Below are 25,798 nucleotides of genomic sequence, written 5' to 3' on the forward strand. Positions count from 1 at the left end.
TTAATTTTTAATTTTTTTTGCGGGTAGGCGGGGCCCCACGCAAGGCGGGGCCCTACGCAGCCTGCGTAGTGTGCGTGTAGGGAGAAGCGGCCCTGGACCTACAGTACCATCAGAGATGCCTCTATGGGACTCTGGCAGTCACATTGTGTGCTTACCATATACTGTACAACAACACCGGCAACAATGCAACTCTAAAACACGACAGTGGTTTTTCACCCTTGCCCTGCTCTGCAGTCTATATTGTATCATTGAAGTGGCAGGATTTACAGGTTTGAAATGAATTGCTAAATCGTGGAAGTCGATCAGCCTGTTCTGAAAATTGGAGCATTCAGACTCAGAGTTCATTGTGGTGGAGAGAACAGATTGCTGATTACGTGTGCTTTTGTTATACAAAGGACAAAGTAACCAGTCATTCCATAATTTGCATAATCACAGAGGCTTTCAATGATGGTGCCACTGTGTTTAACTAGACAAAATGACCCAATTTCTCAACTGACTTGACTCACAGCTGAGTGAGCTTTTTCTACTTTCAACTCACAGGTTTTATTTGAGGTCTAAATACTTTCTTGCTTGACCTGCCAATTCTTCAACTTTCATAACCCTATTATCAGGAAACTCTGGTCTGGTCCAATCTTTACAAAATTAAACCAACCACTGTGGATATGTCTAGCTGGACAATAATTAATCACTTTACAGATGAGAAAACCCAAACCCATTCAGGGGATATTTATGTTCGTATTATGAACTGTAACCTTTAACACATGCACTACAAAAATAAGTATGGTACTACGGATTCTTCAGTCGAGACTTAGTTAAGTGCAGTTAGAAGTTAGTTTTGGTGCAAGAGTTGGTGAATGTCAGCACATTAACACTGTCATCATATGGGGGTTCTGGGGTATGTTGTGACATTTATTAATTTATATTGTGGTGTAAAGGTGTGTTCACACCAGATGTGACGATGACATACAAAGTCCATGCAAAGACTTTTCCTGCTCTAGAATTCACTCACATGTCCAGAGCATTGGAGGGACTTTTTTTTTTTACGACTCAGAATCAGAATCAGAATCAGAATCAGTTTTATTGTCACATCACAGGTTTACAAGGTAAAACAGTGGGTGAAATTCTTTTTTGTACATCGTTCCCATCGCAACGTTAGTTTCCATAGAAAGAAGAGGGGGGGGGGGGAGAAGAAGAGGGTGGGGGGTAAGTGGGAAGGAGATCAAAAAGAGAGCAACAGAAGGCCAGACAAGTTATCTACATATTTACAAATTACCTGAGATAATAAAAACTAAAAAAAACTAAACTAAGGTGCCTGAGCATAGCAGCACCCTCATTTATCTCTCATTTATATGCTAATTAAGTTAGTCCACAAATTGACAGCTAATGCAAATGCTGTCTCTTGCTCAGCTCATAGGAAAGTTATGTACACTAGACCATACCCGTAGGCGGATATGAGCACCCAAAGTGTGCAGTTTGGGTTATGCGGTGAGAACAGACAGTTTATCAGGGATCGAAAGTGAGTTTGTACTGTGTAGTGCAGTGGTTCTCAAACTTTTTCAGACCCGTTAGAGTCCATTTGGTTCCATTTGTACACTGTCAGAGTTACAGACCCATAAGGGTCCATTTGGTGCCTAATCTATCATTTAGCTGGGGACCCCCTGGAACTCCCTCAAGGACCCCTGGGGGTCCCCGGACCCCACTTTGAGAACCAATGGTGTAGTGTGTACACGCACATCCCGTCGTGGAGGAACAGAACACCCACAAACACCCGCGCATATAAAGATCTAACAGGCGGAGCCGTTGCCCGTCGGCCGTTGCCAACACACACACGCGCGTGCGAGCCGTTGCGAGCGCGCACAAACAAACACACACACACACACAGGGCCGCTTCTCCCTACACGCACACTACACAGGCTGCGTGGGGCCCCGCCCCACGCAGGGCCCCTACCCACCGGAGAAAAAAAAAAAAAAAAAAAAAAAAAACTTTTTTTTTTTTTTTTTTTTTCCAATCCGCCCAGAACCGCGAAAAAAACGAACCCAATCCGCCCAGAACCGCAAAAAAAAACGCGGACCCCCGTGAAACATCGCGGACCCCATCGGCTGTTTTTTTTTTTCATGAAGAAATTTCCCTGGGGTCTCCAGGCCGTGACCTACAGACATGGCGAAGGAAAACTGTGAACACAGCCACGCATGCAAGATGTTGCACATGAACGCAGCAGCCGCACTGAGGCGCTCCAACACAAACACTCTGACATTAAGCTTCACACAACAAACATCAGCAGCAAACATTCACCACAATGACAAACAAATTACGTCCGCGCAAAAATAAGCGAGGGCTCGCTTATTTTGTCTTTCCCTCCCTCTCTTCCTCTCTTCCTCTCTCTCCCTCTCTGTCTGTGTCTGTCCGTCTATTCTCTCTCTCCCACCCTCCCTCTCTCTCCCTGTGTGTGTGTGCGTGTGTGTGTGTGTGTGTGTGTGTGGTGGGGGTGGGGCGGGGGGGACAGCCATGACGCAAGGGACTTTTGAGATCGCCATCCCCAAAATAGGTTGACTTATTGGGATACATGCGTGTGACTGGTCGCCCCTGCCGGTTCTCTGATTATTTTTTTTAAAAATAGGCTCTGTCATGATTAATTGACCACACATATGAAGTGAAACAACTAAATTCTATCCAAACGATATGTTATAAGTGAATTCCGTGCGTCAAAGAAGAAGTTTGAGAGCGTTTAGTAAGCGAAAATAAGAAGTCAAGGCACTCGTACCCTGACTCGCACATCAACAATGGCTGCCGTTCGTCTTTTTCAGGCTGCGAACTCGCCACCTGATTGGCCAACTTTTGCTGTCAATCACAGAACGATGAGCGACGTTGCCATGTCCAGGTTTTGTAAGCGTGAAGTGGGTGTGAATTGGTTAGAGAAAGTGCGTCCACGCATGCGCAGTGCGCGGCTTTGTGTTTTTTCATGAAGCTGGTTGCTTGTTGCTCGCGCACGATCTAGCGCTGCGTTTGGCCTTCTTTTCATAGACCTTGTTGCTTGTAGGGTTCGTTTCGTTTGGCCTTGTTTTCATAGACCTTGCTGCTTGTTTCGCGCGCGAAACCTGGCAACGACACGCACACACAGAGCCGGCTGGCCGGCTGGACGCATGCGCAGTTTGATCTCCCAAGACACCAAGACCCCAAGACGGACCGACAGAGGTTACTAGAATTATATGTAAGATAATTAGCGGACATATCACAGAAATGCTAGAGATTTTAATAGAAGGGGTTACGCATATTTGCCTGCCTGTTTACATTTCTTTAACCAACTCAAAAGTGTGTGATGTGCATGTGCTGGGATAAGCCAACACATGTCATTTACAAACAGTGATCATGAAGCGTTATGAGTATGAAATATACAGTCGTAGGTCTAGGGCCTAGACTCTAGGTGATATGGACAAATATGGTCATATATTATGATATCCAAAATCCCAGACGATATCTTGTCTCATATCACTTTATCAATGTAATATCGATATGAATATTGCCCAGCCCTAGAATGTGGTTTTACCTCATGGTAGCTCTGCACAGCGTTGATGAATGCCTCATCTGCCACAATCTGTGTGTCTCCATTGAGGAAGGCCTTGAAACGATCATTGGTCTGCTTCAGCTGCTGCTCGGTTATCTGTGGAAGCAAAGGACACATAGAGGACACATCAATGGTTCAGCCAAACCAATGGAGACGAGACACTGTAAATCACTGTTTCTCAACCAGTGGTCCATATGGTCCACTGGGGGTCTGTGGCATAATTGCAGGTGGTTCAAGGGAAACATTTTATTTTTAAGTTTAAAAAATAGTAATATTGCAGAGAGAGAGAGAGAGAGAGAGAGAGAGAGAGAGAGAGAGAGAGAGAGAGAGAGAGAGAGAGAGAGAGATGGAGGGGCTCTCAATGGTTGAGAGCCCCTGTGGTAAGTAGCCAAATCAACTTGAAACAAATGGAAAAATCCTTTGGTCATGTCTATAATGGATTATAATGACTAGTAACGTAGAGGTGAACTAGGACAGTTCTTAGCAGTGAGCTCTGTCAGTTTGTCAGCATCTGGTATGAACAAACACACTAAATATGTTTGATATACAGATTTTTCTTTTCTGTACCTGAACAAAGATTTTGAATATTTTATATTTGATCTTCTATGAGCATCCGACAACCAACCAGTCCTTGATTATTACATAAATCAAAGACTGTATGTTCCTGTTTATTCTCTGACGGTGTCACCTTAACTCACAAGGCAATTTGCTGTTCAGTAAAACCTACAGTAGTAGGTACTGTAATTTATGCGTCGACGAAAGAGTGCCGTGCAACACATTGCTCGACAGATAACTACATTTTTTTCATCCTGAAAAGCCAAAGCATAAATGAGGTTTAACAGTGTTTCATCTTCTGTGTGCACTCACACGGGTCAAGATGAAAGGCTTCCTGGTTCACAGATGGTTACTGTAGAGCCAATGCTTGTTTACTACAGTAGGCTGTGTATTAACCTTCATGTGTATGTGTATTAACCTTCATGATGCTTGTTTGCTACAGTAGGCTATGTGTATTAACCCTTCATGATGCTTGTTTGCTACAGTAGGCTATGTGTATTAACCCTTCATGATGCTTGTTTGCTACAGTAGGCTATGTGTATTAACCCTTCATGATGCTTGTTTGCTACAGTAGGCTATGTGTATTAACCCTTCATGATGCTTGTTTGCTACAGTAGGCTATGTGTATTAACCCTTCATGATGCTTGTTTGCTACAGTAGGCTATGTGTATTAACCTTCATGATGCTTGTTTGCTACAGTAGACTATGTGTATTAACCCTTCATGATGCTTGTTTGCTACAGTAGGCTATGTGTATTAACCTTCATGATGCTTGTTTGCTACAGTAGGCTATGTGTATTAACCTTCATGATGCTTGTTTGCTACAGTAGGCTATGTGTATGTACAGTAGGCTATGTGTATTAACCTTCATGATGCTTGTTTGCTACAGTAGACTATGTGTATTAACCCTTCATGATGCTTGTTTGCTACAGTAGGCTATGTGTATTAACCCTTCATGATGCTTGTTTGCTACAGTAGACTATGTGTATTAACCCTTCATGATGCTTGTTTGCTACAGTAGGCTATGTGTATTAACCCTTCATGATGCTTGTTTGCTACAGTAGGCTATGTGTATTAAACCTTCATGATGCTTGTTTGCTACAGTAGGCTATGTGTATTAACCCTTCATGATGCTTGTTTGCTACAGTAGACTATGTGTATTAACCCTTCATGATGCTTGTTTGCTACAGTAGGCTATGTGTATTAACCTTCATGATGCTTGTTTGCTACAGTAGGCTATGTGTATTAACCTTCATGATGCTTGTTTGCTACAGTAGACTATGTGTATTAACCTTCATGATGCTTGTTTGCTACAGTAGACTATGTGTATTAACCTTCATGATGCTTGTTTGCTACAGTAGACTATGTGTATTAACCTTCATGATGCTTGTTTGCTACAGTAGACTATGTGTATTAAACCTTCATGATGCTTGTTTGCTACAGTAGGCTATGTGTATTAACCTTCATGATGCTTGTTTGCTACAGTAGGCTATGTGTATTAACCTTCATGATGCTTGTTTGCTACAGTAGACTATGTGTATTAACCCTACATGATGCTTGTTTGCTACAGTAGGCTATGTGTATTAACCCTTCATGATGCTTGTTTGCTACAGTAGACTATGTGTATTAACCCTTCATGATGCTTGTTTGCTACAGTAGACTATGTGTATTAACCTTCATGATGCTTGTTTGCTACAGTAGGCTATGTGTATTAACCTTCATGATGCTTGTTTGCTACAGTAGGCTATGTGTATTAACCCTTCATGATGCTTGTTTGCTACAGTAGGCTATGTGTATTAACCCTTCATGATGCTTGTTTGCTACAGTAGGCTATGTGTATTAACCTTCATGATGCTTGTTTGCTACAGTAGACTATGTGTATTAACCCTTCATGATGCTTGTTTGCTACAGTAGGCTATGTGTATTAACCCTTCATGATGCTTGTTTGCTACAGTAGGCTATGTGTATTAACCCTTCATGATGCTTGTTTGCTACAGTAGGCTATGTGTATTAACCCTTCATGATGCTTGTTTGCTACAGTAGGCTATGTGTATTAACCCCTTCATGATGCTTGTTTGCTACAGTAGGCTATGTGTATTAACCCTTCATGATGCTTGTTTGCTACAGTAGGCTATGTGTATTAACCTTCATGATGCTTGTTTGCTACAGTAGGCTATGTGTATTAACCTTCATGATGCTTGTTTGCTACAGTAGGCTATGTGTATTAACCCTTCATGATGCTTGTTTGCTACAGTAGGCTATGTGTATTAACCCTTCATGATGCTTGTTTGCTACAGTAGGCTATGTGTATTAACCCTTCATGATGCTTGTTTGCTACAGTAGGCTATGTGTATTAACCCTTCATGATGCTTGTTTGCTACAGTAGGCTATGTGTATTAACCCTTCATGATGCTTGTTTGCTACAGTAGGCTATGTGTATTAACCCTTCATGATGCTTGTTTGCTACAGTAGGCTATGTGTATTAACCCTTCATGATGCTTGTTTGCTACAGTAGGCTATGTGTATTAACCCTTCATGATGCTTGTTTGCTACAGTAGGCTATGTGTATTAACCCTTCAAGTTGCTTGTTTGCTACAGTAGGCTATGTGTATTAACCCTTCATGATGCTTGTTTGCTACAGTAGGCTATGTGTATTAACCCTTCATGATGCTTGTTTGCTACAGTAGGCTATGTGTATTAACCCTTCATGATGCTTGTTTGCTACAGTAGGCTATGTGTATTAACCCTTCATGATGCTTGTTTGCTACAGTAGGCTATGTGTATTAACCTTCATGATGCTTGTTTGCTACAGTAGGCTATGTGTATTAACCCTTCATGATGCTTGTTTGCTACAGTAGGCTATGTGTATTAACCGCTTTCAGCCTGGCTTCCCTGTTTGGTGCACATTGTCCATGTCTGGTGGAAACCTTGTATGTCCACAACCGTTCCTTTTTTACTATGTTTATTGTCTCCGCCAGAGGTGGAGAGTATGTTTTCGTTCTGTCCCGCTGTGTGTCCCCCCCTCCCCCCTAGCCAAGCTAACATTGGTCAAGCTTCACGTGACACGTGACAATATGTTGTCACCAATGCTTTTGATTGGCTAGCGAGACGCATGACGAAATAAAATCCTATAAATAGGTGTGTCACTTCAAAAAGTCATTTATGTTTTTTGAAGTGAGGTAACATTGGTCAAGCTAACATTGGTCAAGTGACACGTGACAATATGTAACATAAATAGGTAAGACAGGATTAATCAGGAACAGTACTGGCGGAGACCTGTGCTCCGAGGAGCACATTTTCTAGTTCTTTATGAAATAGTGAAAATAGCAGATCCGTAGATCTGCTATTTTCATTACTTTTGTGTGACACTCTTGTAGGGCATTAATGTACGATAAAACATCAAATGTTGACATAACGGAGATACGTGGTTTCTGCCCGACGGCAATGTTGTCATGATATTTTCAAACAATTTATTTTATTTATGTATTGGCCATTTTCGCTAGTCGTTCATTGCATGACACGGTATGTAAGGCTGGTTAACACAGAACAAGGACTTGGTCACAAAGTGCTGTATGTTGTATGTGTTTGAGTGTTTCAAGTGACATAGTGTGGGAGTGAGATGGAAAAGTACCACATTTCAATGTGCCTGTGCTGCACTGTCATCGCCATCTGTGTGTACCTTACTGCACACGCTCAATACAAAAATGGAACATCATCATGCAAAATTCATGTTGTTGATGTGAAAACTGAGATGAGTCAGAGAAAAATCATAGTCAATTTTGCGCAATAAGAACACAGGAGCACATACGCATGCGCACAGACGGCGGACACACACACACACACACACACACACACACACACACACACACACACACACACACACACACACACACACACACACACACACACACACACAATGAAGTCCTCCTACGTGTAAAGTGGACACTCTGCAAACACAGACACACGGACACATACGCCCACAGGAGGCGAGTGACAGAGAAAGCAAAAGACAGAGAAAGAATGATGCTTAACTTATACTCACCAGGCTTTCCACTGCAGAGGAAAGCCTGGTGAGTATAAATTGGTCATTCCAAATTAACCAGTGTGATCCGGACTAGAGCCCACCAACTCTAGAACCCACCTTCTACTAATATCTACTGTCCACTGTCCAGGTGTGGGCCGCAATGTTATTGCTCCCCCACATAAATCGAGTGGCCTACTCTCGCCACGCCAGTCACTATGCAGCCTGATCTCACACACAGTGAAATAGTACGGAATGAAAATTACGTAAATAGACGACTAGAAAACCTGAAAAGCCGTGCATAATGAGCCGCGAATCCCACGGTGAAATAACACGGGTCGCAACCCGGAAGCAGAGCAGTCCCCACAACACGATTTACCATTCTGTGCCTATCGGTATATAACTCGGACGGCGCTGAGTAGGCTCAAGCGAACGTCGCAACGTTCAGCACGGCAACTCGCTCGCTTTAGCTCGCTCGACGGTGCTTCACGTGGCTCCAGCTCGCTTGAGACTGCGCGCCTCCGACATGGTCCAAAACGTAACAAAGTCAATGGAGGAGATACGAGGCGGCTATGCACGGGGTTTCTGGTTTTCTAGTCGTGCTATTTCACTGTGTGTGTGTGAGATCGGGTTGCACTATGAGTTAAAACATGGACATACCAAATGAAGCCTTCCATGAAGTACTTAAAGAAACTTGTTGTCAACAGAAGCCGTGTTATTGAATGAAAGAGTTCCTGAGAGTATTAACAAAACTCATGAAAGAAACCATTGACTCTTATTGAACACCACATAAAACAATGTCCATCCACTGATCTCTCTGGACCGGATAAGGACACTGCAAGTTAATCCCAGACTATTACATCATACAGTGTTGTGTGCTCAAAATACCCGTAGATCTACTTGTAGATCAGTTATTTTCAGCCCACAACACTGTCGAGCAACAAAGTGGCTTTCGAAAAGGAATAATGTAAGAACTCAAATTCCATACTGCAGCACAGAGAGGAGAACCCACTACCATTTCAGCTCAGCAACGTGGCTGTAAGCTCTCTCTCTCTCTCTCTCTCTCTCTCTCTCTCTCTCTCTCTCTCTCTCTCTCTCTCTCCCTCTCTCTCTCTCTTTCTCTCTCTCTCTGAGAGAATGACACAGTGTCTAATGTTCAAACACAAAACACTATCTTGCAACAAATAACAAAGCAAGACAAACCAGGTGGAGGGAAAACATAACAAACAAAGATCAATACTTCAGGTTCTGCTTCACAAGACAAGTTTATTTGTATACAGTACCGGAACAGCCTGAGACTGAGAGAATGTGCTGATGGTCCCTGCTGTGGTTCCGTCACTATAAGAATGCTAACTGCAATGATTCCCAGGCCAGCCAGGACCAAATCAATCTATAAAAACTGACATAAAACACTAATCTTAGATAATATTCACATAATATGCAAAATAATCAGTCTGGGCTACGGATACACTGAGAGGCTCAAGCCAACAACTTGGCTTGTTTGGCTGTTGGTCCCCTCGTGAAATTGAGGGAGTATGTGTCTTCTGAACAGAGGACAAATAACAGCCCTTACTATCAACTAATGGGCTCCACTTTGCTTGCCTTGGCTCTTGTGATAATGAAAACTGTGCTTCAAATGAATGCACCATATAGTGCATTCGCTATAATGCACACACAGACAATTGATCTATGAGGCTCCTTTTCCAAACTCATTACATTTATAAGAACACCTTTTATTCAAACTGAGAAGCGTCATTAAACCAAACTTCAATGCGAGACATCAACCATTGAATCAGCATTCTTAATAATTGGATAAGAAGTTCTGATTGTGTAGAAATTGATCCATTTGGGTACATTTTTCCCAAAGTTAAATTGCTGTCTATGTCCTTGGACACTGGATTGAAGGGGGTACTCAGACTGATTTTCAAAGGCTGTCAAAAGTCCAGACAGCCTCCTTGAATACAGACACAGACATATTGCACAAAATGCACGGTTAAAGCTGAGGCTCCCAAAGCTTTTGCTGAACTGATAATTGAAAAAAACATCGACCAACTCAGCAAGTCAGACCCATATCAAACCTCCCCCTTTCTAAACAATATACTAGAACAAGATATTCCCCTAACAAAGTGTGCAACTTTCTAAATGAGAACAATCGTCTAGATACATGTCTGTCAGGTTTTAGAGCTAATCCTAGGACAGAAACTGCTCTAACTAAGGTACCTCGTGATCTGAGACTTACATGTAGCTCTAATGCTAATAAGGCATCTGATCTGGTTCTCCTTGTCTTGAGGATTCAATACAAATAACAAAATCATCATAAATCCCTTTGAGAGATGAGTTGGCTGTGAATGCGTTGAATGTGAATGTGATCTAAACTGTTTCTGAACATACATTATAGGAAGGATTTTTTTTCATTAGTGTTGGAGAGCATGCTTCAGACGTAACTTTTGGTGTTATACAAGGGAGCCTTGTGCCTTTGCTGTTCTCCCTATACGCTAGGTGATAATGTTAGCTTCCATAGCTGTGATGGTCACACGAGCAGTCTCACATTGGGCCCGATTCACTAAGCTGGTCGTAAATAACGCATAAATAAAGTGACTGAAGGAGGGTGTATTTTCTAGCAAAAACGGACTCAAAAACTGATGGTGAAAACTGATTCACCAACGCCTGTGTAAATCCCCGAAATGTGCGGATCACACGTGTTCCTCATTTTTGTCTGACAGTCAGAGGCGCGTGCTCGTGGAGATCATTTGCATTCTTCCACGCTCCATTTAAGACCATAAAAGGCAACAGGGAATTCAAACGTCAGACCATAAACGTCACCACGCTTCAAAATGGTCTGTTGTTCCTCAGAAGACAGCTGAATCACTTCCCTAAAGCTATATTTTCATGGGGATTGTAAGAGATTAATAATGTGGACTGAAGATGGTGTGGTGGCAGACAGTTACCATTCGTACACTGCATGTCTGCATTCTATCTCCAAGCCCCAACCTAATAATACTTTTTGCTTATGTTGACAGTTTGTGTTGGCCATTCGGACTTTAAGTGACACAACAGAAAACACAGTGTGTGTGTGTGTGTGTGTGTGTGTGTGTGTGTGTGTGTGTGTGTGTGTGTGTGTGTGTGTGTGTGTGTGTGTGTGTGTGTGTGTGTGTGTGTGTGTGTGTGTGTGTGTGTGTGTGTGTGTGTGTGTGTGTGTGTGTGTGTTTTACAGTGGCAGCAGACAGGACAAAATGAGGCTCAGCTCACACATCACAAAGGACTACTCAACATAATATATTTATGACTTTCCGCAATTACATGCTCTTCATTTCACGTCCTTCCTGTCCATCATTGATTTGAGAACTCTGCTGATTGGTTAACATCCTGATAGATGGGGGGTTGGGGGTTGGGGCAGGGTGTTCCATTTTCATCAGTATTCCTAGACCCCCGAGCTCCGCTTTTCTGCCCTGCTCCTATCGATTCCCTCTCGCTGGCTCTTATCAAGATTGCACAGCGTTACACAGTGATTCATTGATGTGCAATAAAGTGGGCGGTGACATTAATCAGCCCTCACCTGTCAACACAGGGGGTACAAACATACATTCCGCAGGCCTGATATGCAGTAACATTGGGGTGTTTACAATGTGCATGGGCGTTAACCCATTAAGACCTGAGGCGATTCTTAAAAATGTTTTCTAAATCCTAACAGTTTTTTTTTTTTATCAAAAAAATATTTTTTTCAAGATTTTTCAAAAATAGCAGATCTACAAGCTCATAGCGCGGCACTCGGTGCCGCGCTATGAGCTTGTATATCTGCTATTTTTGAATAGCCAAAGAAATCTAAATTGACACAGATGCGTTCCAGGTATTAATGGGTTAAGGGATTATAGTTTCTGTTACTGGGTTAACACTATGTGGGTGATGGTTGGTGTTAAGGATTAAGGCTCAAAAACAAAATGTTTTATCATTTTAAATCCTGGTGGTTCCATGTTTTTGTGCGTACTGTGGATATTAACAAAACTGGACAGCCATCAACATCAACATAACGTGTGTGTGTCAGTTTGGGCGTGAACGTGGGATGTTTATGTGAGGTTGATTGTGTTTTTGTTCCTTTGTGTGTGGATTATCTGTGCATGTGATGATGAGTAGGCTACTGCTGCGTGCAATTCTTTGTTAGACTATTACATAAGTGCCTCATGCCATCGCCTTGTAAATGTGTCAACATATGCTTTTTATGTTATGTTATGTTATGTTATGTTATAATACATGCGTTGTGATATGCAGTATATCTACACTTTGTCCTCTACCTCTTCGAGTGTAGAGATGAGTGGGGTAATTAGCTAATTGATTGCCGTATAGCTAGTGCATTTCCATGCAGCCGCAAAATGGCCTAAGACACGAAAGCTTTCTCCAGTAGTTATATAACCTTGAGAAAGCATGTATAATGGAGGTGTTTTATTAACTTATTCTATGGCTCCAAAGGCAAAGTATGAGATTGATTGTGAAGAGTCCAGAACCACCAATTTGATCGATATGTCAACATAGGCAATATGGAGATCCAGTTGTCCACAACCGCTGAGCCGACTGATATGCCCAATGGGCCCGACTTCAAACCTGCCGTCCATATCGCAGAGGACCCGAATATGTGTTGCGTCGAATGGGAGGCCGAAAAACATCGATTAAAAAATGCAAATCTCCATATATGGAGTACACTGACGTCATAGACGGGCTTAGACTACATATATGGGCATGCTTGTCACGGAACTCCATGATATGCAGAAATGGTGAATTTCTGTGGGGGATATTCTGTTTCACCTACACCCAGCTGATGGCTGCTCTGGTGGTCACGATGAGCACTCAGAGCTGTTAGCCGTTACAGTAAGTGTCATGCTCAGGGAAAACTTTGACGCGTAGATGTGGGCGGGAGGGCCAGGAGGCGAAACGAGACGTGGCCTTCTGATTACCAGAAGGCCTCACTCACCCACTCAGCTACTTGCACCCCCAAAAAACAGAGTATTCAATATGGAGCTTGTAGATCGACTATTTTCGGCAAAGATATTTGGTGTTGAGGGGGGAAAAGCGCGGAGAAGTACAGAGCCGACCCCATTCAAATTGCTATTGAAACACAAGATGGTAGAATCTTCAGCAGTCTAATTTCATAGCAACACAAACGTCTGTTAACAGGCTACCAGATGCAAGGATAATATGCAAGCCAAAGGCTTTATATTGTGTGTAAACCTATTGTGCTTGAGAAGAGCCAGATATAGTATATCACCACAGAGCCATTGGACTGTGTTCAGCAGCCAGACAATGGACATTTCAGTCACATTGTAGATGACACCACTAGCCTGCATCTGAGTAAACAGAAAACACAAAGTATGGAAACAAGTGCTGCATGGCAGCTGCACAAAATACACTCATAGCAGGCTTTAGGCAAACAAGGCACACCGCTACAACACACACAGGCTTTAGTGAAAAAGCTGCAATCATAATCAAAGAGAGATGCACAATGCCTAATATCCCCGGCCAGAGAGGGCTCACATTTATATTTGTTCTGACACACAAACACAGCGTTGTCTGAGTCAATAACACTGCAAAGGGTGAGCAAACAGCCAGGTGTATGCTTTAGCCACTTGAACCCAGCAGATAGCAGATCTACAAGCTCAAAACGCATCGCGACATGATGCTTTGTAAGCTTGTAGGTTATTTTTGGTGGAGAGATGTGGCGTAAAAAAAAGAGCTGACAAAGTGGAGAGCCGACCCTGGTCAACTATAAGTATTAGAGGGTTTTAAGTGGTTAGAATCTGATACAGATACAGGGATAAAACAGATAGAACCAGTCAGCTCCTATAGGTTGATGACATATTCAGGCACTATGGGAGTGCTATATGGAGAACATAGTGTTCAGTTCCACCGTGGGCCCGTCCTCTCAACACCTACGTCTTCACAGAGCTGACTCGTAGGCAGCAGCCACAAAGCTGTTGCTAGTCTCAGCTGATTCCTTACAGCGCTCATTCAGTCACTGAGCAGAAAATATGCCTCTACCTCTGCCTCTGCAAGGATGGCTTAAACCTGATTTATGCGTTGATGTTTAATGATTATGTGATGGACAGCAATTTCTCTGCCAACAGTAACTGCCTCGAAGAAACGAGCCAAAATAACTGGTTGGTTTCTTCACTTTTTACTGATCCTTCGGGATCTGTGAACTGTTCTTAAAGTTGAAGGTTTGGGCTTTGACATTTACAGTATAGGGGTGTGAATCTTTCGGTATCTCGGGATTTGATTTTATTCGATTTCAAGTCATGGGGTCATGATTGTTTTTTTGTTTTTTTTCCCCTAAATTTAGAGTAGCCAATTATTTTTTACCCCTTTTTTTCCTCCCCAATTTAGTGGTTATGCCAGTTGATTCCTCCCCACACACATTACTGTGTTGTCACTGCTGTCGTATCCCACTGCCTCACCTGCCAGTGAGGAGCCCCCACCAGGAGGACATAGAGCTTTCGTTACTCAATTAAAAAATGATACCCGATTGAAGAGTACGTAGGGAGGTCTACTCCAGTCTGCTGTATGCTAAGAAAGGCAGTGTGGCAATTTATGGCGTGAACGCAGAGTAAAGTGTGTATAACATTATGTTGTTTCTATATGTTTTATATTTTACTTTTGGTTAAAATAAGTGTTAAATGGCTCTATATTGTGATAGTACTCATTGCTATATAGAGTGTTTGTTCAGTAACAGGAGTCTCCCATGTCTCTCCAGCTCTTTATTAAACAGATAATGCATTTTCATTGCTCTCTCCTGATTGGCTTAAACTTTGTCACCTGCCTGAAAATGTACTATATTCTGTTTACTAAAGAGTTGGAGAGACCCCTGTGACCCAACAAACGCTCTGTAGCAATGATTACTATCAGAATATAGTACTTTAACCTTTTTAACAAAAAAATAATAAATACCCAAAAAGATCACTTACCGTACCTTTAACTGAGTGCAATAATGTAAACACACAAAGGCAAAAGTAAAATGGTAACATTTATTCATGCTAAAAAACATTTTAGTATTGCTCAATTCTCAGTGACAGTGAAAGTAATACTAATAAAAAAAAAATGCTGTTCCATAAATAAACTTTGTAGGCTTAGACTACCTCCTGCGGAGAAACTGAAACTATATATATATATGTATTTTTTATAGATTTTTGGAAGTTTTGAATTCAGAATCGTATAAGATAATAATTTGGATTCTTGCGTGAATCGCTTTTTCCCCCGACCCAACTCCAATTGTGTTCATAGTGAGTTGAAAAATTCAGTGAACGTAGACAGTCATGAAAGATGAGTCATGATATTAAATAAAAAGTCAATTTTATGACATCTCCTTATGGAAGTATAGTTGGACAGTAATTTTGGCGTGAGTCAATCTCGACAGAGAGGCACAGAGTTTTATGCTTGCGGCTCTACTAGAGTAATTACATTAAAGAGTAGCCACTGCAATACCATAATGCGTCCATATACAGGACACAAAGCTGACTGCGCATTGGCACCTCTGTCTTATGCTGGTGCATTACTCTCATCAAGAATCTAGAAAATAAATTGTACGCTTTCCTGCCACCCCCCAATCACAAATCACCACTTACTCCTTACTCTCGCCATCTTTCTCTGCTGATTCTCACTATCTGTCTTTCTCTGCTAATTATCTATCCCCCCTCTCCCCCCCCCCCCCCCCGGCCACACAGTGTCTTTCTACTGCTTTTTATGTCTACTTGTATTTCAACTTTTTGATGTTGGTTATCCATCTCTTCAGCATTTTCTTTTCTAGTACCAATCTGTTAGCCTTGTTTGATATGGCTTCAACTACATGAAAGGTTGCTTCATGAGTGTTGATCAATAAGAAATGGAAGGGAAATAAAGACACTTTCCTATTACCTAAATGTGATGACTATACGTAAATGATTTTGTACCAACTTGAACGTTAACAGTTGAATGAATAAAGAAATACAAATAGGATAACTGTCTTTGAAACATGCTTGATCCACCACTTACAGAACCTGTCTATTCAACCTGTTGTGTCTTGCTATGATAACCCTGACCCTTTACGGCAACATGATTGTGAGTCTGTTTGTTTATTAATATAAATTGTTAATATTAATATATATGGATTCACCATCAACCAAGACACATTTGTGTTGTTTGCTTTTCCTTAAACAGAGATGAGAAAACCTTTGGAAAACAGAGAAAGTCAACCAGTTGGATTTCATTTGGTGGCACAAATAATGATCTCAGCAGAAACGTTGAACCCAGCCTCTGCCTCCCCAAGGAAGATGGAAGGTCACAGACACAGATTGAGGTTGGCTTGCTAACGCGAGGCGAGCAGTGTGATGGTCTGTTTTTAAGGCACCGCATAGGAAGACGCGGCACCCGTGATAAGGCAGAAAAGAGGCTTGGTGTCGATTGTCGAATTTGTCTGGGTGTGTGAATTTGAATTTGGATTAGTTTGTTATTCTACGCTGCTGCTCTTTATGTCACATTATGTACTATGTCTCAATGAGGGAAAGAGATAGACAGATATCAGAACAAGCCTGCTGGTCTCACTCTTGTGTCTTGCCTTATCCCGCTGCCCATCCCATTGAGACCTGAGGCCGGTTCTAAAAACGCCTGACCTAAGCTTTCTGAAAAACTTCAAATATGTATTCAAAAATTACAAAAAAAAAAATATGTTGCTATATACTGTACATATCAACAAGAACCCCAAAAGGGTTTCCCGTCCTGAAAGGTATAGTTACAAATAGGGGTTCCCGCCCCCAAAATAGGTTAAAACGATACTTCATTTTGATTGAATATTTGGCACAACTGCATGAGTTCATAAACACCAAATAACTAAATACATCAGGTTTCTCTAACCATATCTGCTTTCATTTCATTCTGACTATGACAACATGATCCAGCTAATTTGTCATGTAACTCTAGCCTAGACTATCAAGAAGTCATTCCAATTGCGTGCAGTTTGCAATAACAAAGACTCATTCGAAAACATGACAACACCCACCAAACAATTACCTGCACACAAATAGCTAATTAACACCATCCCACTAAATATGATGATGATTCAATATTAATGTTAAACAGCCAAAAATAAAGAAAGTCCCTTAATCTTAAAATACTGTCATTGGTGATTTAATACAGTGCATTCATCACAATGTCCCTCAAGGGCTACTACACAAGCCAGATTGATCATTCACCTTGCTCACCCGCCTAGTCATGAATTATATTTTCTTCTCCCATATACATTTCCCAAAAGATATCTAAAACTGATAGCTAGGAAATATAGCGATGTAGCTAGGAATTATAGCACTCAACTGCAATAATGTTGGTCCAGTTGAGCAACTCTTGAACACTTGGCATACTCAAATTACAGTTTGCACACAGATTTTGTATTTATTAACAGGTTATACGTTATGTAATGTTGTTAGATAGGTGGTATCTGGTGGTATTTTTTTGTGTCACTGCGACCATAGACTGTTAAAAGACTGTTATGGAAGAAGGAAGAGTGAGGACACCCATTAGTTTCTACAGACTCGTTTTGAAGCCTCTTGTTTTGAGGCCATTAAGGAGAACTGCAGCATTTTCATTACTTCCGCATTGGCTTAATTTTCAAGAGTGAAACCTTGCCGCCTGGTTGCGACAATTCATACATAGTTAGTATATATAGGGCTTAGAGCTTAGACTTAAGTCTACATATAGGGTCTCGCTAATTACAGTATCTGTTGTCATTCTGTTTTGCAATCAAGAGGAATTATTAGAATTTGTTTATTATATACTATTTAAACAAATAACAAAGTCATTGCTCAAACACCACACAGCAGACGTTAATTTGAATTTTTGAAAACATTGTTTTATCCCTACTGCTTTCCACTGGCTTTTATTTCAAATGCTAGTATAGTAATGCTGGCATTTATGCATTTAAAATGCCAAAGTCCTAAGCACAAAGCACTAGTACAAACGTTTTAACCAATTAAATCTTGTACCCAACTGACAAAAAAAACTATTCTCCACGGTTGTACATGCTGCCAAGCATTTTTCCACTTCAGCCAAATAGAGTTCACCAAGGCCAAAGAGAGCTCCTGATTTGTGCTTTGTGTGTGAGAGCGTTCCGTCTTACTGAGAACCAGGTAAAGGTCTCCATTCTTTGAGTGGATTTCTAACTGTCGGTGGTGGTCTCCGTTTATCTATCTTAATTGAGTTGTCTGTTGGAAAGCGGATGTTCACCAGATTCACTGGCTCAGTGAAGACATATAGGTTTCCCCGTAATTAACTAACTACCGTACACCTTATTGTTATGAATAGTGACAGCCTTCTTCTAGAAAACAACAGAGTAGCAGGCAGAAGAGAAACATGTGAACATCAGCAAGAGTCACAGTATAGACTATAGAGGATGTGTCTTGGGCCCTAGCTGTCCAATGAACATTTTAAAAAAACACAATGCTTGGAGGAAGAACCTTTCAGTATTCATGCAGAGTGTTTTTAACCACTTTCAACCTGGTATCGCTATTTTCGGCATGTAATTAGAGGTTTAGATGTTTAGATGTTCAAATATCTTCTTTTTTAACTTTCAGAAATTTGCTAAGATATAGAAAGCTACTTTTTACAACCCATTTTATATAGTGTTTTAAAGTCGGTGCTTTTCCTTAAAATAATGCTAGCATGATGCCATAGCATAATACTGTATAGCCTATAGGATATAACCCGGTGTCTCACATTTACTGTTGCAGATAATAATGTACAATACTGTCTAATCATTTACTAATGTACACGTTGGACTCGTAACGTTTCTATTTTAACATTTATGTGCATATGGCAGTTCTCTCTACAGATTATCAGGTGTGGATATAAAAGCACTAGGGACCGAACCAGGAAAGGAAGCAGTTAACATTGAAAGAAAGAAACACATCTCTGCCCTTTTCAGCAACTCACGCCATACATTATTTATATCAAAATGTTTACTCTGTGAATTGTATATGTGGCTTGGTGGATTATATACTGTAGAGTCTATTTTATTCTGTTTCACAATAAAAAATATGTATGCAAAGCAACTTCAGCTACTTGGAAGGGTTCAACTACAGTAACTGCAGCACAATCTTCCACAAGACTGACATCTTTGAATGACATGTTTGAATTACATTTTTGAAAGACAGGAGTGACTGTTGTCTGCTTTTTGTTGTGATATTTAAAGCTCTTCCCCGTTTGTGCAAATCACTGATTTCATACTTGAAAACTCTTGTCTTCATTACTCTCCTCTTTTGTCCATGTGACCCTATCTTTTATGAACTTAATGAGCTTGGGTAGTTCCACTTCAGTTATCTCAATCTCCATGAGTCATTTGCATATAATCTTTAAAAAGCCTGACTTGTGTTAGTAATTCAAGGAGGTGTGAGTCGGTGGGACAGTGACATGACATCGATGACATGAGAGGGTATACACCACACTGTGCAGTGGCATATTTCATCTGCTCAGTACAAAAACATTCTGCGCAAAATTCTGTGCTATTCCAGAGAAGATTATGTGGCATTTTCTGTACAGAATATTAGCTTTTCTCTCCCACACTCATTCCACTCATAACATACAGAAAAACGATAAGCCATTACAGGTGGAAAATCAGTGTGATTTTTCATTATCTCAAACAAACCAGTTATGATTATTCTTGTCACTTAATTTCATTGGACAGTGCTCAGACAAGAGTGCTGATTGGACTTTATACTGTTGCTTGAATGGTTGTTTACCACATACCTATAGCTATTACTAATTATATACGTCAAAATAAGCCTGAGTCAGAGAGACCGCTGTCACTAATAGAAGAATCCTCAGCAGATATGAACTATTACAGCTAGTCTAGTAGAAACGCGAGTCATCCAAGTCAAATTGGCTGAATAAAAAGGATCAAAATATAAAGGTTATTGACAACGAAGCAATTTCAAGACTATCAAAGAATCCATAATGGTCATACATTTAAAAAATGACTAGTTGTTGTTATTAAATGTCTCTCCCACCTTCCTGCCCCCAATTACACACACAAATACATGCCTCACATAAAACATCTGTATAATTTCTGAGTTTAATCTGAGTATAATCTTGATGAGTTATTTAAATGACACCTTTCAATAATGTTTAACTACTCTCATTGTGGTGATTAATGTGACCAACAAAACATATGGACAGCATCATTTATGTCACAGTTGCGCTTACTGTTCATGAACAGCTGGAGTGGACACAGCACTCAGATTGAGAGAGATCAACCGTTTCCCTATCCCTAAAAGGGAAGTTAGCCTTACCCAGTGGTGGAAAAAGTACTACATTTTTTAAATTTAAGAGATATTTCACTTTAAAAAAATATTGGGGTCATTATATCGTCTACTCGCTTTTGGGAGCACCCCGGACAGTTTTTAAGTTGCTTGATTCAGTATTTAGATATTTGATATTAATTTGATCAGACACGCCCTTCCTATACAAACCCATTGTAACTTCAAACTACATTTTAACCATGTTAGATTCATCAGAAACACCCGTCCTTGGTTCTGGTGACTGATATTGTCCTTCTAATACGTGAGGATTCATTTCAATAAATTTGAAGTTAGAAGGGGGCGTGTCTGATAAAATTAATATCAAATATCTTAATACTGAATCAAGAAACTTAAAAACTGTCTGGGGGGCTCACAAAAGCCAGAGTAGACGATAAAATGACCCAATTTTTTTTTAAGTGAAAAATCCCTTTAAGTAATACTGCTTAAGTAAAAGTCAGGTAATACAAAATTACTTGAGTAAAAGTACAAAAGTATTGGCATCAAAATATACTTCAAGTACCAAGTACTCATTATGCTGAATGTCCCGTTTCACAAGGTATATGTATAAAATATATACACATCTTTTGAAAATTGCAGATCTACAAGCACAAAACGCGTCGCAATGCAGCGTGTCGTGAGCTTGTAGATCTGTTATTTTCAAATAGCCAAAGTTTAAATAGGGCTGAAGTGGTTAATGTGTGTTTTGTAATAACAATTCAAATCTATAAAGTAACTAGTCACAAAACTTTTCAAATAACTATAGTGGTGTAAAAGTACAATATTTGCCTCTGAGATGCAGTGGAGCAGAAGTAAAAGTATTGAAAATTGGAAATACTCAAGTAAAGTAAAAGTACCTCAAAATTCTACATTAGTACAGTATTTGAGTAAATGTAATTAGTTACTTTCCAGCAAAATGTAATTCAAAGCAGCAGTCCAGCTTACATATTCTGCATGCTAGACTTGTTTTATTGTGATAGTAAAGCCATCGCTGTAACTGATTATAAAAGGATGTGATCCAAATAATAGTTCACATAAAGTATAAATTTAAGTCTTTTCATCAAAGAAATTGTTCCATCACATTCCCGTGACACAAGGTTTCTGGAAAATATTACATGAGCATAGTTTCAAGTTCATTTCCATGAAATTGTTCCCAGGGACTTCAGTGGAATCTATCTACAAACGTGTGTGGTTGTGAATTCTTTGTGAAGTCTTTTTTTTAAGCGATAGCAGCCTCCAAAACATTATTTTACGTTCCATTATTTCCCCCTTTACATTTAGCTCAACATTTATTGTAAGTCATTTTTTGTGACTAGTTGAGAAACCCAGTTTGAAATGAAAATGGAATCATTTTTGTGGACTGTGGACTGTTTGGGATCTTTGTAACAATTCACAAAGAAAAATATAACCTGCTCACATGAAATAAATTAATAAGAAAAGGTAGGCTACTTAATTACTGTACACTGCAAAGCAGCCACGAAGCAATTACAATATCTGACCAACCAGATATAATATAATAATGCCACTTCCTCATTTTAAACGAGTAAATCAATGCTCTGAACCTCTATTTTGTGCCTTTACCAAATGTGTTTATGAAAAAAATTATATCTTGAATCATAATCAAATACATTTTTATCACGATCCATTGGAGGGGCAGCTTGACAGCTATATAGAGGCCCGCTTAATTGTGTCTGGTACTGTATGTTTGTTTTCCTTTTTCTTTTTTAAACATGGTTTGATTGGGTAAATCTGAAATGAACATGGGGATTGTTCTACTGTTGAACAAGACTGCCAAACTGTTCACTCAGTTGCCAAAAGTAGGAGATGGTGTTTGAATAATTTGCATGCGTGTGTGTGCGCACGTGTGTGTGTGTGTGGGGGGGGTGCATTAATTAACATTATTTGGATAAAAAAAAAGAAGAACAAACAACAACAAAAAAACTGCAGTTGATCCCTGCCATGTACTTGCATGACTCAGCAAAATCTCTGTAGGCATAAATAACACGTGATAGCAGATCTGTAGATGGACTGAAACAGTACTTGAATGGTCCAGTGGTCCATATGGAGCAGGTGGAAAGGAGGAGACGTCCTGTGATGCAACCTCTCATGTGATAACAGGCTAAGTGACTAGTTTGACCAATCATATTCACTGAGGTGTAGCGAACATTGATTTGGCATCATCAGAATACTATGGCTAGTTGTTATCAGCTGGATGTTGCCAGGCTATAGACATTGTTGCTAAATTACAGTATAGACAATTAATAGGCCAAAATAGCAAAGATAATGAGAAGCTATCGACCTTGGAAAAGGGACTATACAGTAGGCCTACATATCGGCTCAATGTTATACAGGTGCCTACAGTAGGCTATAATAAATCTAACTGCCTATTGCTTAAAAAATAGGTTTTATGGGTATTTGTAGGCCTATAGGTTTCACAAAAACAGTGTAAAGAAGATGCCATAGAACAGGCTATATCTAGTAATAGCCTACTGCACTCCACAACTAGTCTGCAGTAGGCTATGTATTACACTAAAACTAAAACTGAAAAGCAGAAAGGCCTATAAGTATTGTGCCTTTGAGTAACTTCTGATTCCATAACACAGCCTGACCCCCAAACCCAAACAGAAATCACATTAAATGCCATGCAGCCCTGTAGTGCACTCATTAGTTATCAATGAACATCATCATCCGGGAAGGAGACAATCCATCCCCCCCATTCCCTCTCTCTTTCCCTGTCCTGGGAGGTCTGTGCCTAAAAAGTCACCTTGGGAGAAAAACAAATGACTGGATAAATGATGGCGCAAATGGGTTGGAATTGGGTGCATCCGCCAACAGGAAAGAGCATATGGCATGTCGTTGCCGACCTTAAGGGGGGCGAATGGTAAGAAGACTTTTTGGCGAGAATGTCGCCCAACCAGGCCAATGACACTTGTTTTTATCAATCCAAACAGCTCTTGCAAGCCCTATCAATGAATGGGGGCTGCTGCTGAGCTCTGTAACTGATTTATAGTTTGTGTTTATTTGTGGAGGGACTCAGGACACTGACTGCACAGTGTCTGCATCTCTGCAGCAGTGCCATGTCTCTCAGTCTCCTCTCACTATATCAAGGGCTTCGAAGCGCGATAATGTCCTTATGTTACTGTGTTTGGAGGACGCATGATTTCAATATTTATCGTCAAGAAAACAAACCAGTGTGTTAGCCTATAAATAGGGTCTATATACGGTGTGCCCTACTGAATAGGCCTAGCGGTCAAAACCTATACAGTGGTGGTATGTCTTATGTAGGTCATCAATGACAGCATGTAATAAAAAATGTTTTTTTCGTCAGCATATGCCCTCTTTCATTTTTCTTACATATTTTTTTAAAGCATATTTTTATACAATTACATTTTTTTTTTAAACATTTTTTTCCCACACATGTGACCATTATTATTTATTTTCCTCTTTTCTTTTTTTTTTTTAACCTTTGCACCACAGAGGTCCCTTATCTTCAGTTCTTACCTTCTGCTGTCGCCTGGCCATGTCCGTGGGCTGCTTGGCGTTGAACGGGTAGGCGATGCATCGCATCACAAAGACGTACAACTGCAGCTTCTTTTTACGCTCCTCTTCCTCGCCCCGCAGCCTCTCCACCTCCTCCTTCTCGTGCACATCGCCGCCGCCGCTCTGGGCCGACGGGCTGGGGCTGGTCGGCCGGCCGCTGCTGCTGCGGCCGCTGCTGCTGCTGCCGGGCGCCGCCAGGCCACCGCCGGAGCTCTCGCTGGTCCGGCTCGGGGAGACCCGGGACCCGGAGGACGACTGGGGTGCCATCGACGCTTCTTTATTATTGCTGCTTTCCTCCTCCACTATCCCACCGTCGGATTCCTCCTCGCTGGATGATGGATCTAACATCTTGAGCTCTTTCTCCGAGATTAGTCTTATTACACAATTATTACCGCTTATTATACAATCAAATGTCCTAATGCAGTAAAAGCCTAGTTAAATGAAAAAAATTATGATGTCCTTAACCTTAAGATAGTTATAGCCGTAGATTTTGAACCTCAGGCAGCGGCAGGTAGGCGACAGTAGAATATGAATGAAGTCTCTTAGGTGACGATGGGCCCCAATTGTACTCGCTTTGCTTTGCTGAGCGATGTCAGCAACACGGAGCGGTGCTTGAAGAGGGTCTGTGAGAGCTGCTCGCTGCACGCACAGCATCACACTCACTCCACTCCGCCTGCGCGTCCAGATTCGTCGATGCTTACGTATTTTTTTTTCCTGTATTTTTTACTCGCCAGTCACTGCTGCGGATGTGCAGGGGCGGGGGGGGGGGGCAGGGTGTGTGTGTGTGTGTGTGTGTGTGTGTGTGTGTGTGTGTGTGTGTGTGTGTGTGTGTGTGTGTTAGCCCTGGTTCAGAGCGTTAGTGAGTTCCCTCTAACGCCCTGGAAGACCCCTCGCTCTGCGCATGTACAAGGAATTCCACTGCCCTGCCAGCGCTCAAGAGCAGTGAAAATAAACTAAACCATTTCGCTACTCACCGAAGCAAAGGCTGTTTTGTGTTGTTGAAAGTCTATTCTCCGCACTGGGAAGCCTCTCAGCACCCCACCTACTCTGTAAAATACACTTTTTGGGCAGAAAATAAAATATGTCAGCGAGACGGAAATTATTTTTATTTACTCCACAGTGCCCTCTACAGATTTTGGTTAATGGTAAGTTCCAATCCTTCAGATCTGTAGAGGGCACTGTGGAGTAAATACAATTTATTTCCATCTCGCTGACATATTTTATTTTCTGCCCAAAAAGTGTATTTTACAGAGTAGGTGGGGTGCTGAGAGGCTTCCCAGTGCGAATAGACTTTCAACAACACAAAACAGCCTTTGCTTCGGTGAGTAGCGAAATGGTTTAGTTTATTTTCACTACTCTTGAGCGCTGGCAGGGCAGTGGAATTCCTTGTACATGCGCAGAGCGAGGGGTCTTCCAGGGCGTTATAGCGAAGCCACTAACGCTCTGAACCAGGGCTATGTGTGTGTGTGTGTGTGTGTGTGTGTGTGTGAGAGAGAGAGAGAGGGGGGGATGAGCGAGTGGCTTTTCCAGTGAAAGCAGGATGGCCTTTTACTGCCAGCAAGTCCAGGGACGCTAGGCGTGAGGAGGAGCTGGCCGTGGTCCTGAACATAGCTATGAGCACAGTAAAAAAAAAAGATGGGCTCTTTAATAAACTGTTGTAATTCATCATAATATTCTGCAGCGGTACACCTAAAATGGCTGCCGTAGAATGTAAATAATCTTTGCCATGGATGCGAGCATTGGTTTCACCTGAAAACATGGCATGGCATGCATGTATTTAAATGTATTTATTTTTACTTGCTTAACATTAAATAATTA

At 41.1% G+C, this 25,798-nt stretch overlaps 1 protein-coding gene across 3 annotated transcripts in view; it reads right to left on the minus strand.

Moving 5' to 3' along the window:
• The window catches only part of cadpsb (Ca2+-dependent activator protein for secretion b), a gene marked incomplete at both ends in the record, with an annotated part of 105,382 nt that extends 81,054 nt beyond the window's left edge, over nucleotides 1-24,328 (minus strand). For all 3 annotated transcript variants that reach the window (XM_080423146.1, XM_080423144.1, XM_080423145.1), the window contains 2 exons: nucleotides 3,546-3,659; nucleotides 23,942-24,328. In XM_080423146.1, coding sequence (XP_080279272.1) covers nucleotides 3,546-3,659; nucleotides 23,942-24,328 — 501 coding nt within the window. The remainder of the gene's footprint in view (nucleotides 1-3,545; nucleotides 3,660-23,941) is intronic.
• Between the last annotated feature and the right edge of the window lie 1,470 nt (nucleotides 24,329-25,798).

The sequence above is a fragment of the Gymnoscopelus braueri genome (genome assembly GCF_963280865.1).
Source record: "Gymnoscopelus braueri genome assembly, chromosome: 3".
NCBI lineage: Eukaryota > Metazoa > Chordata > Actinopteri > Myctophiformes > Myctophidae > Gymnoscopelus > Gymnoscopelus braueri.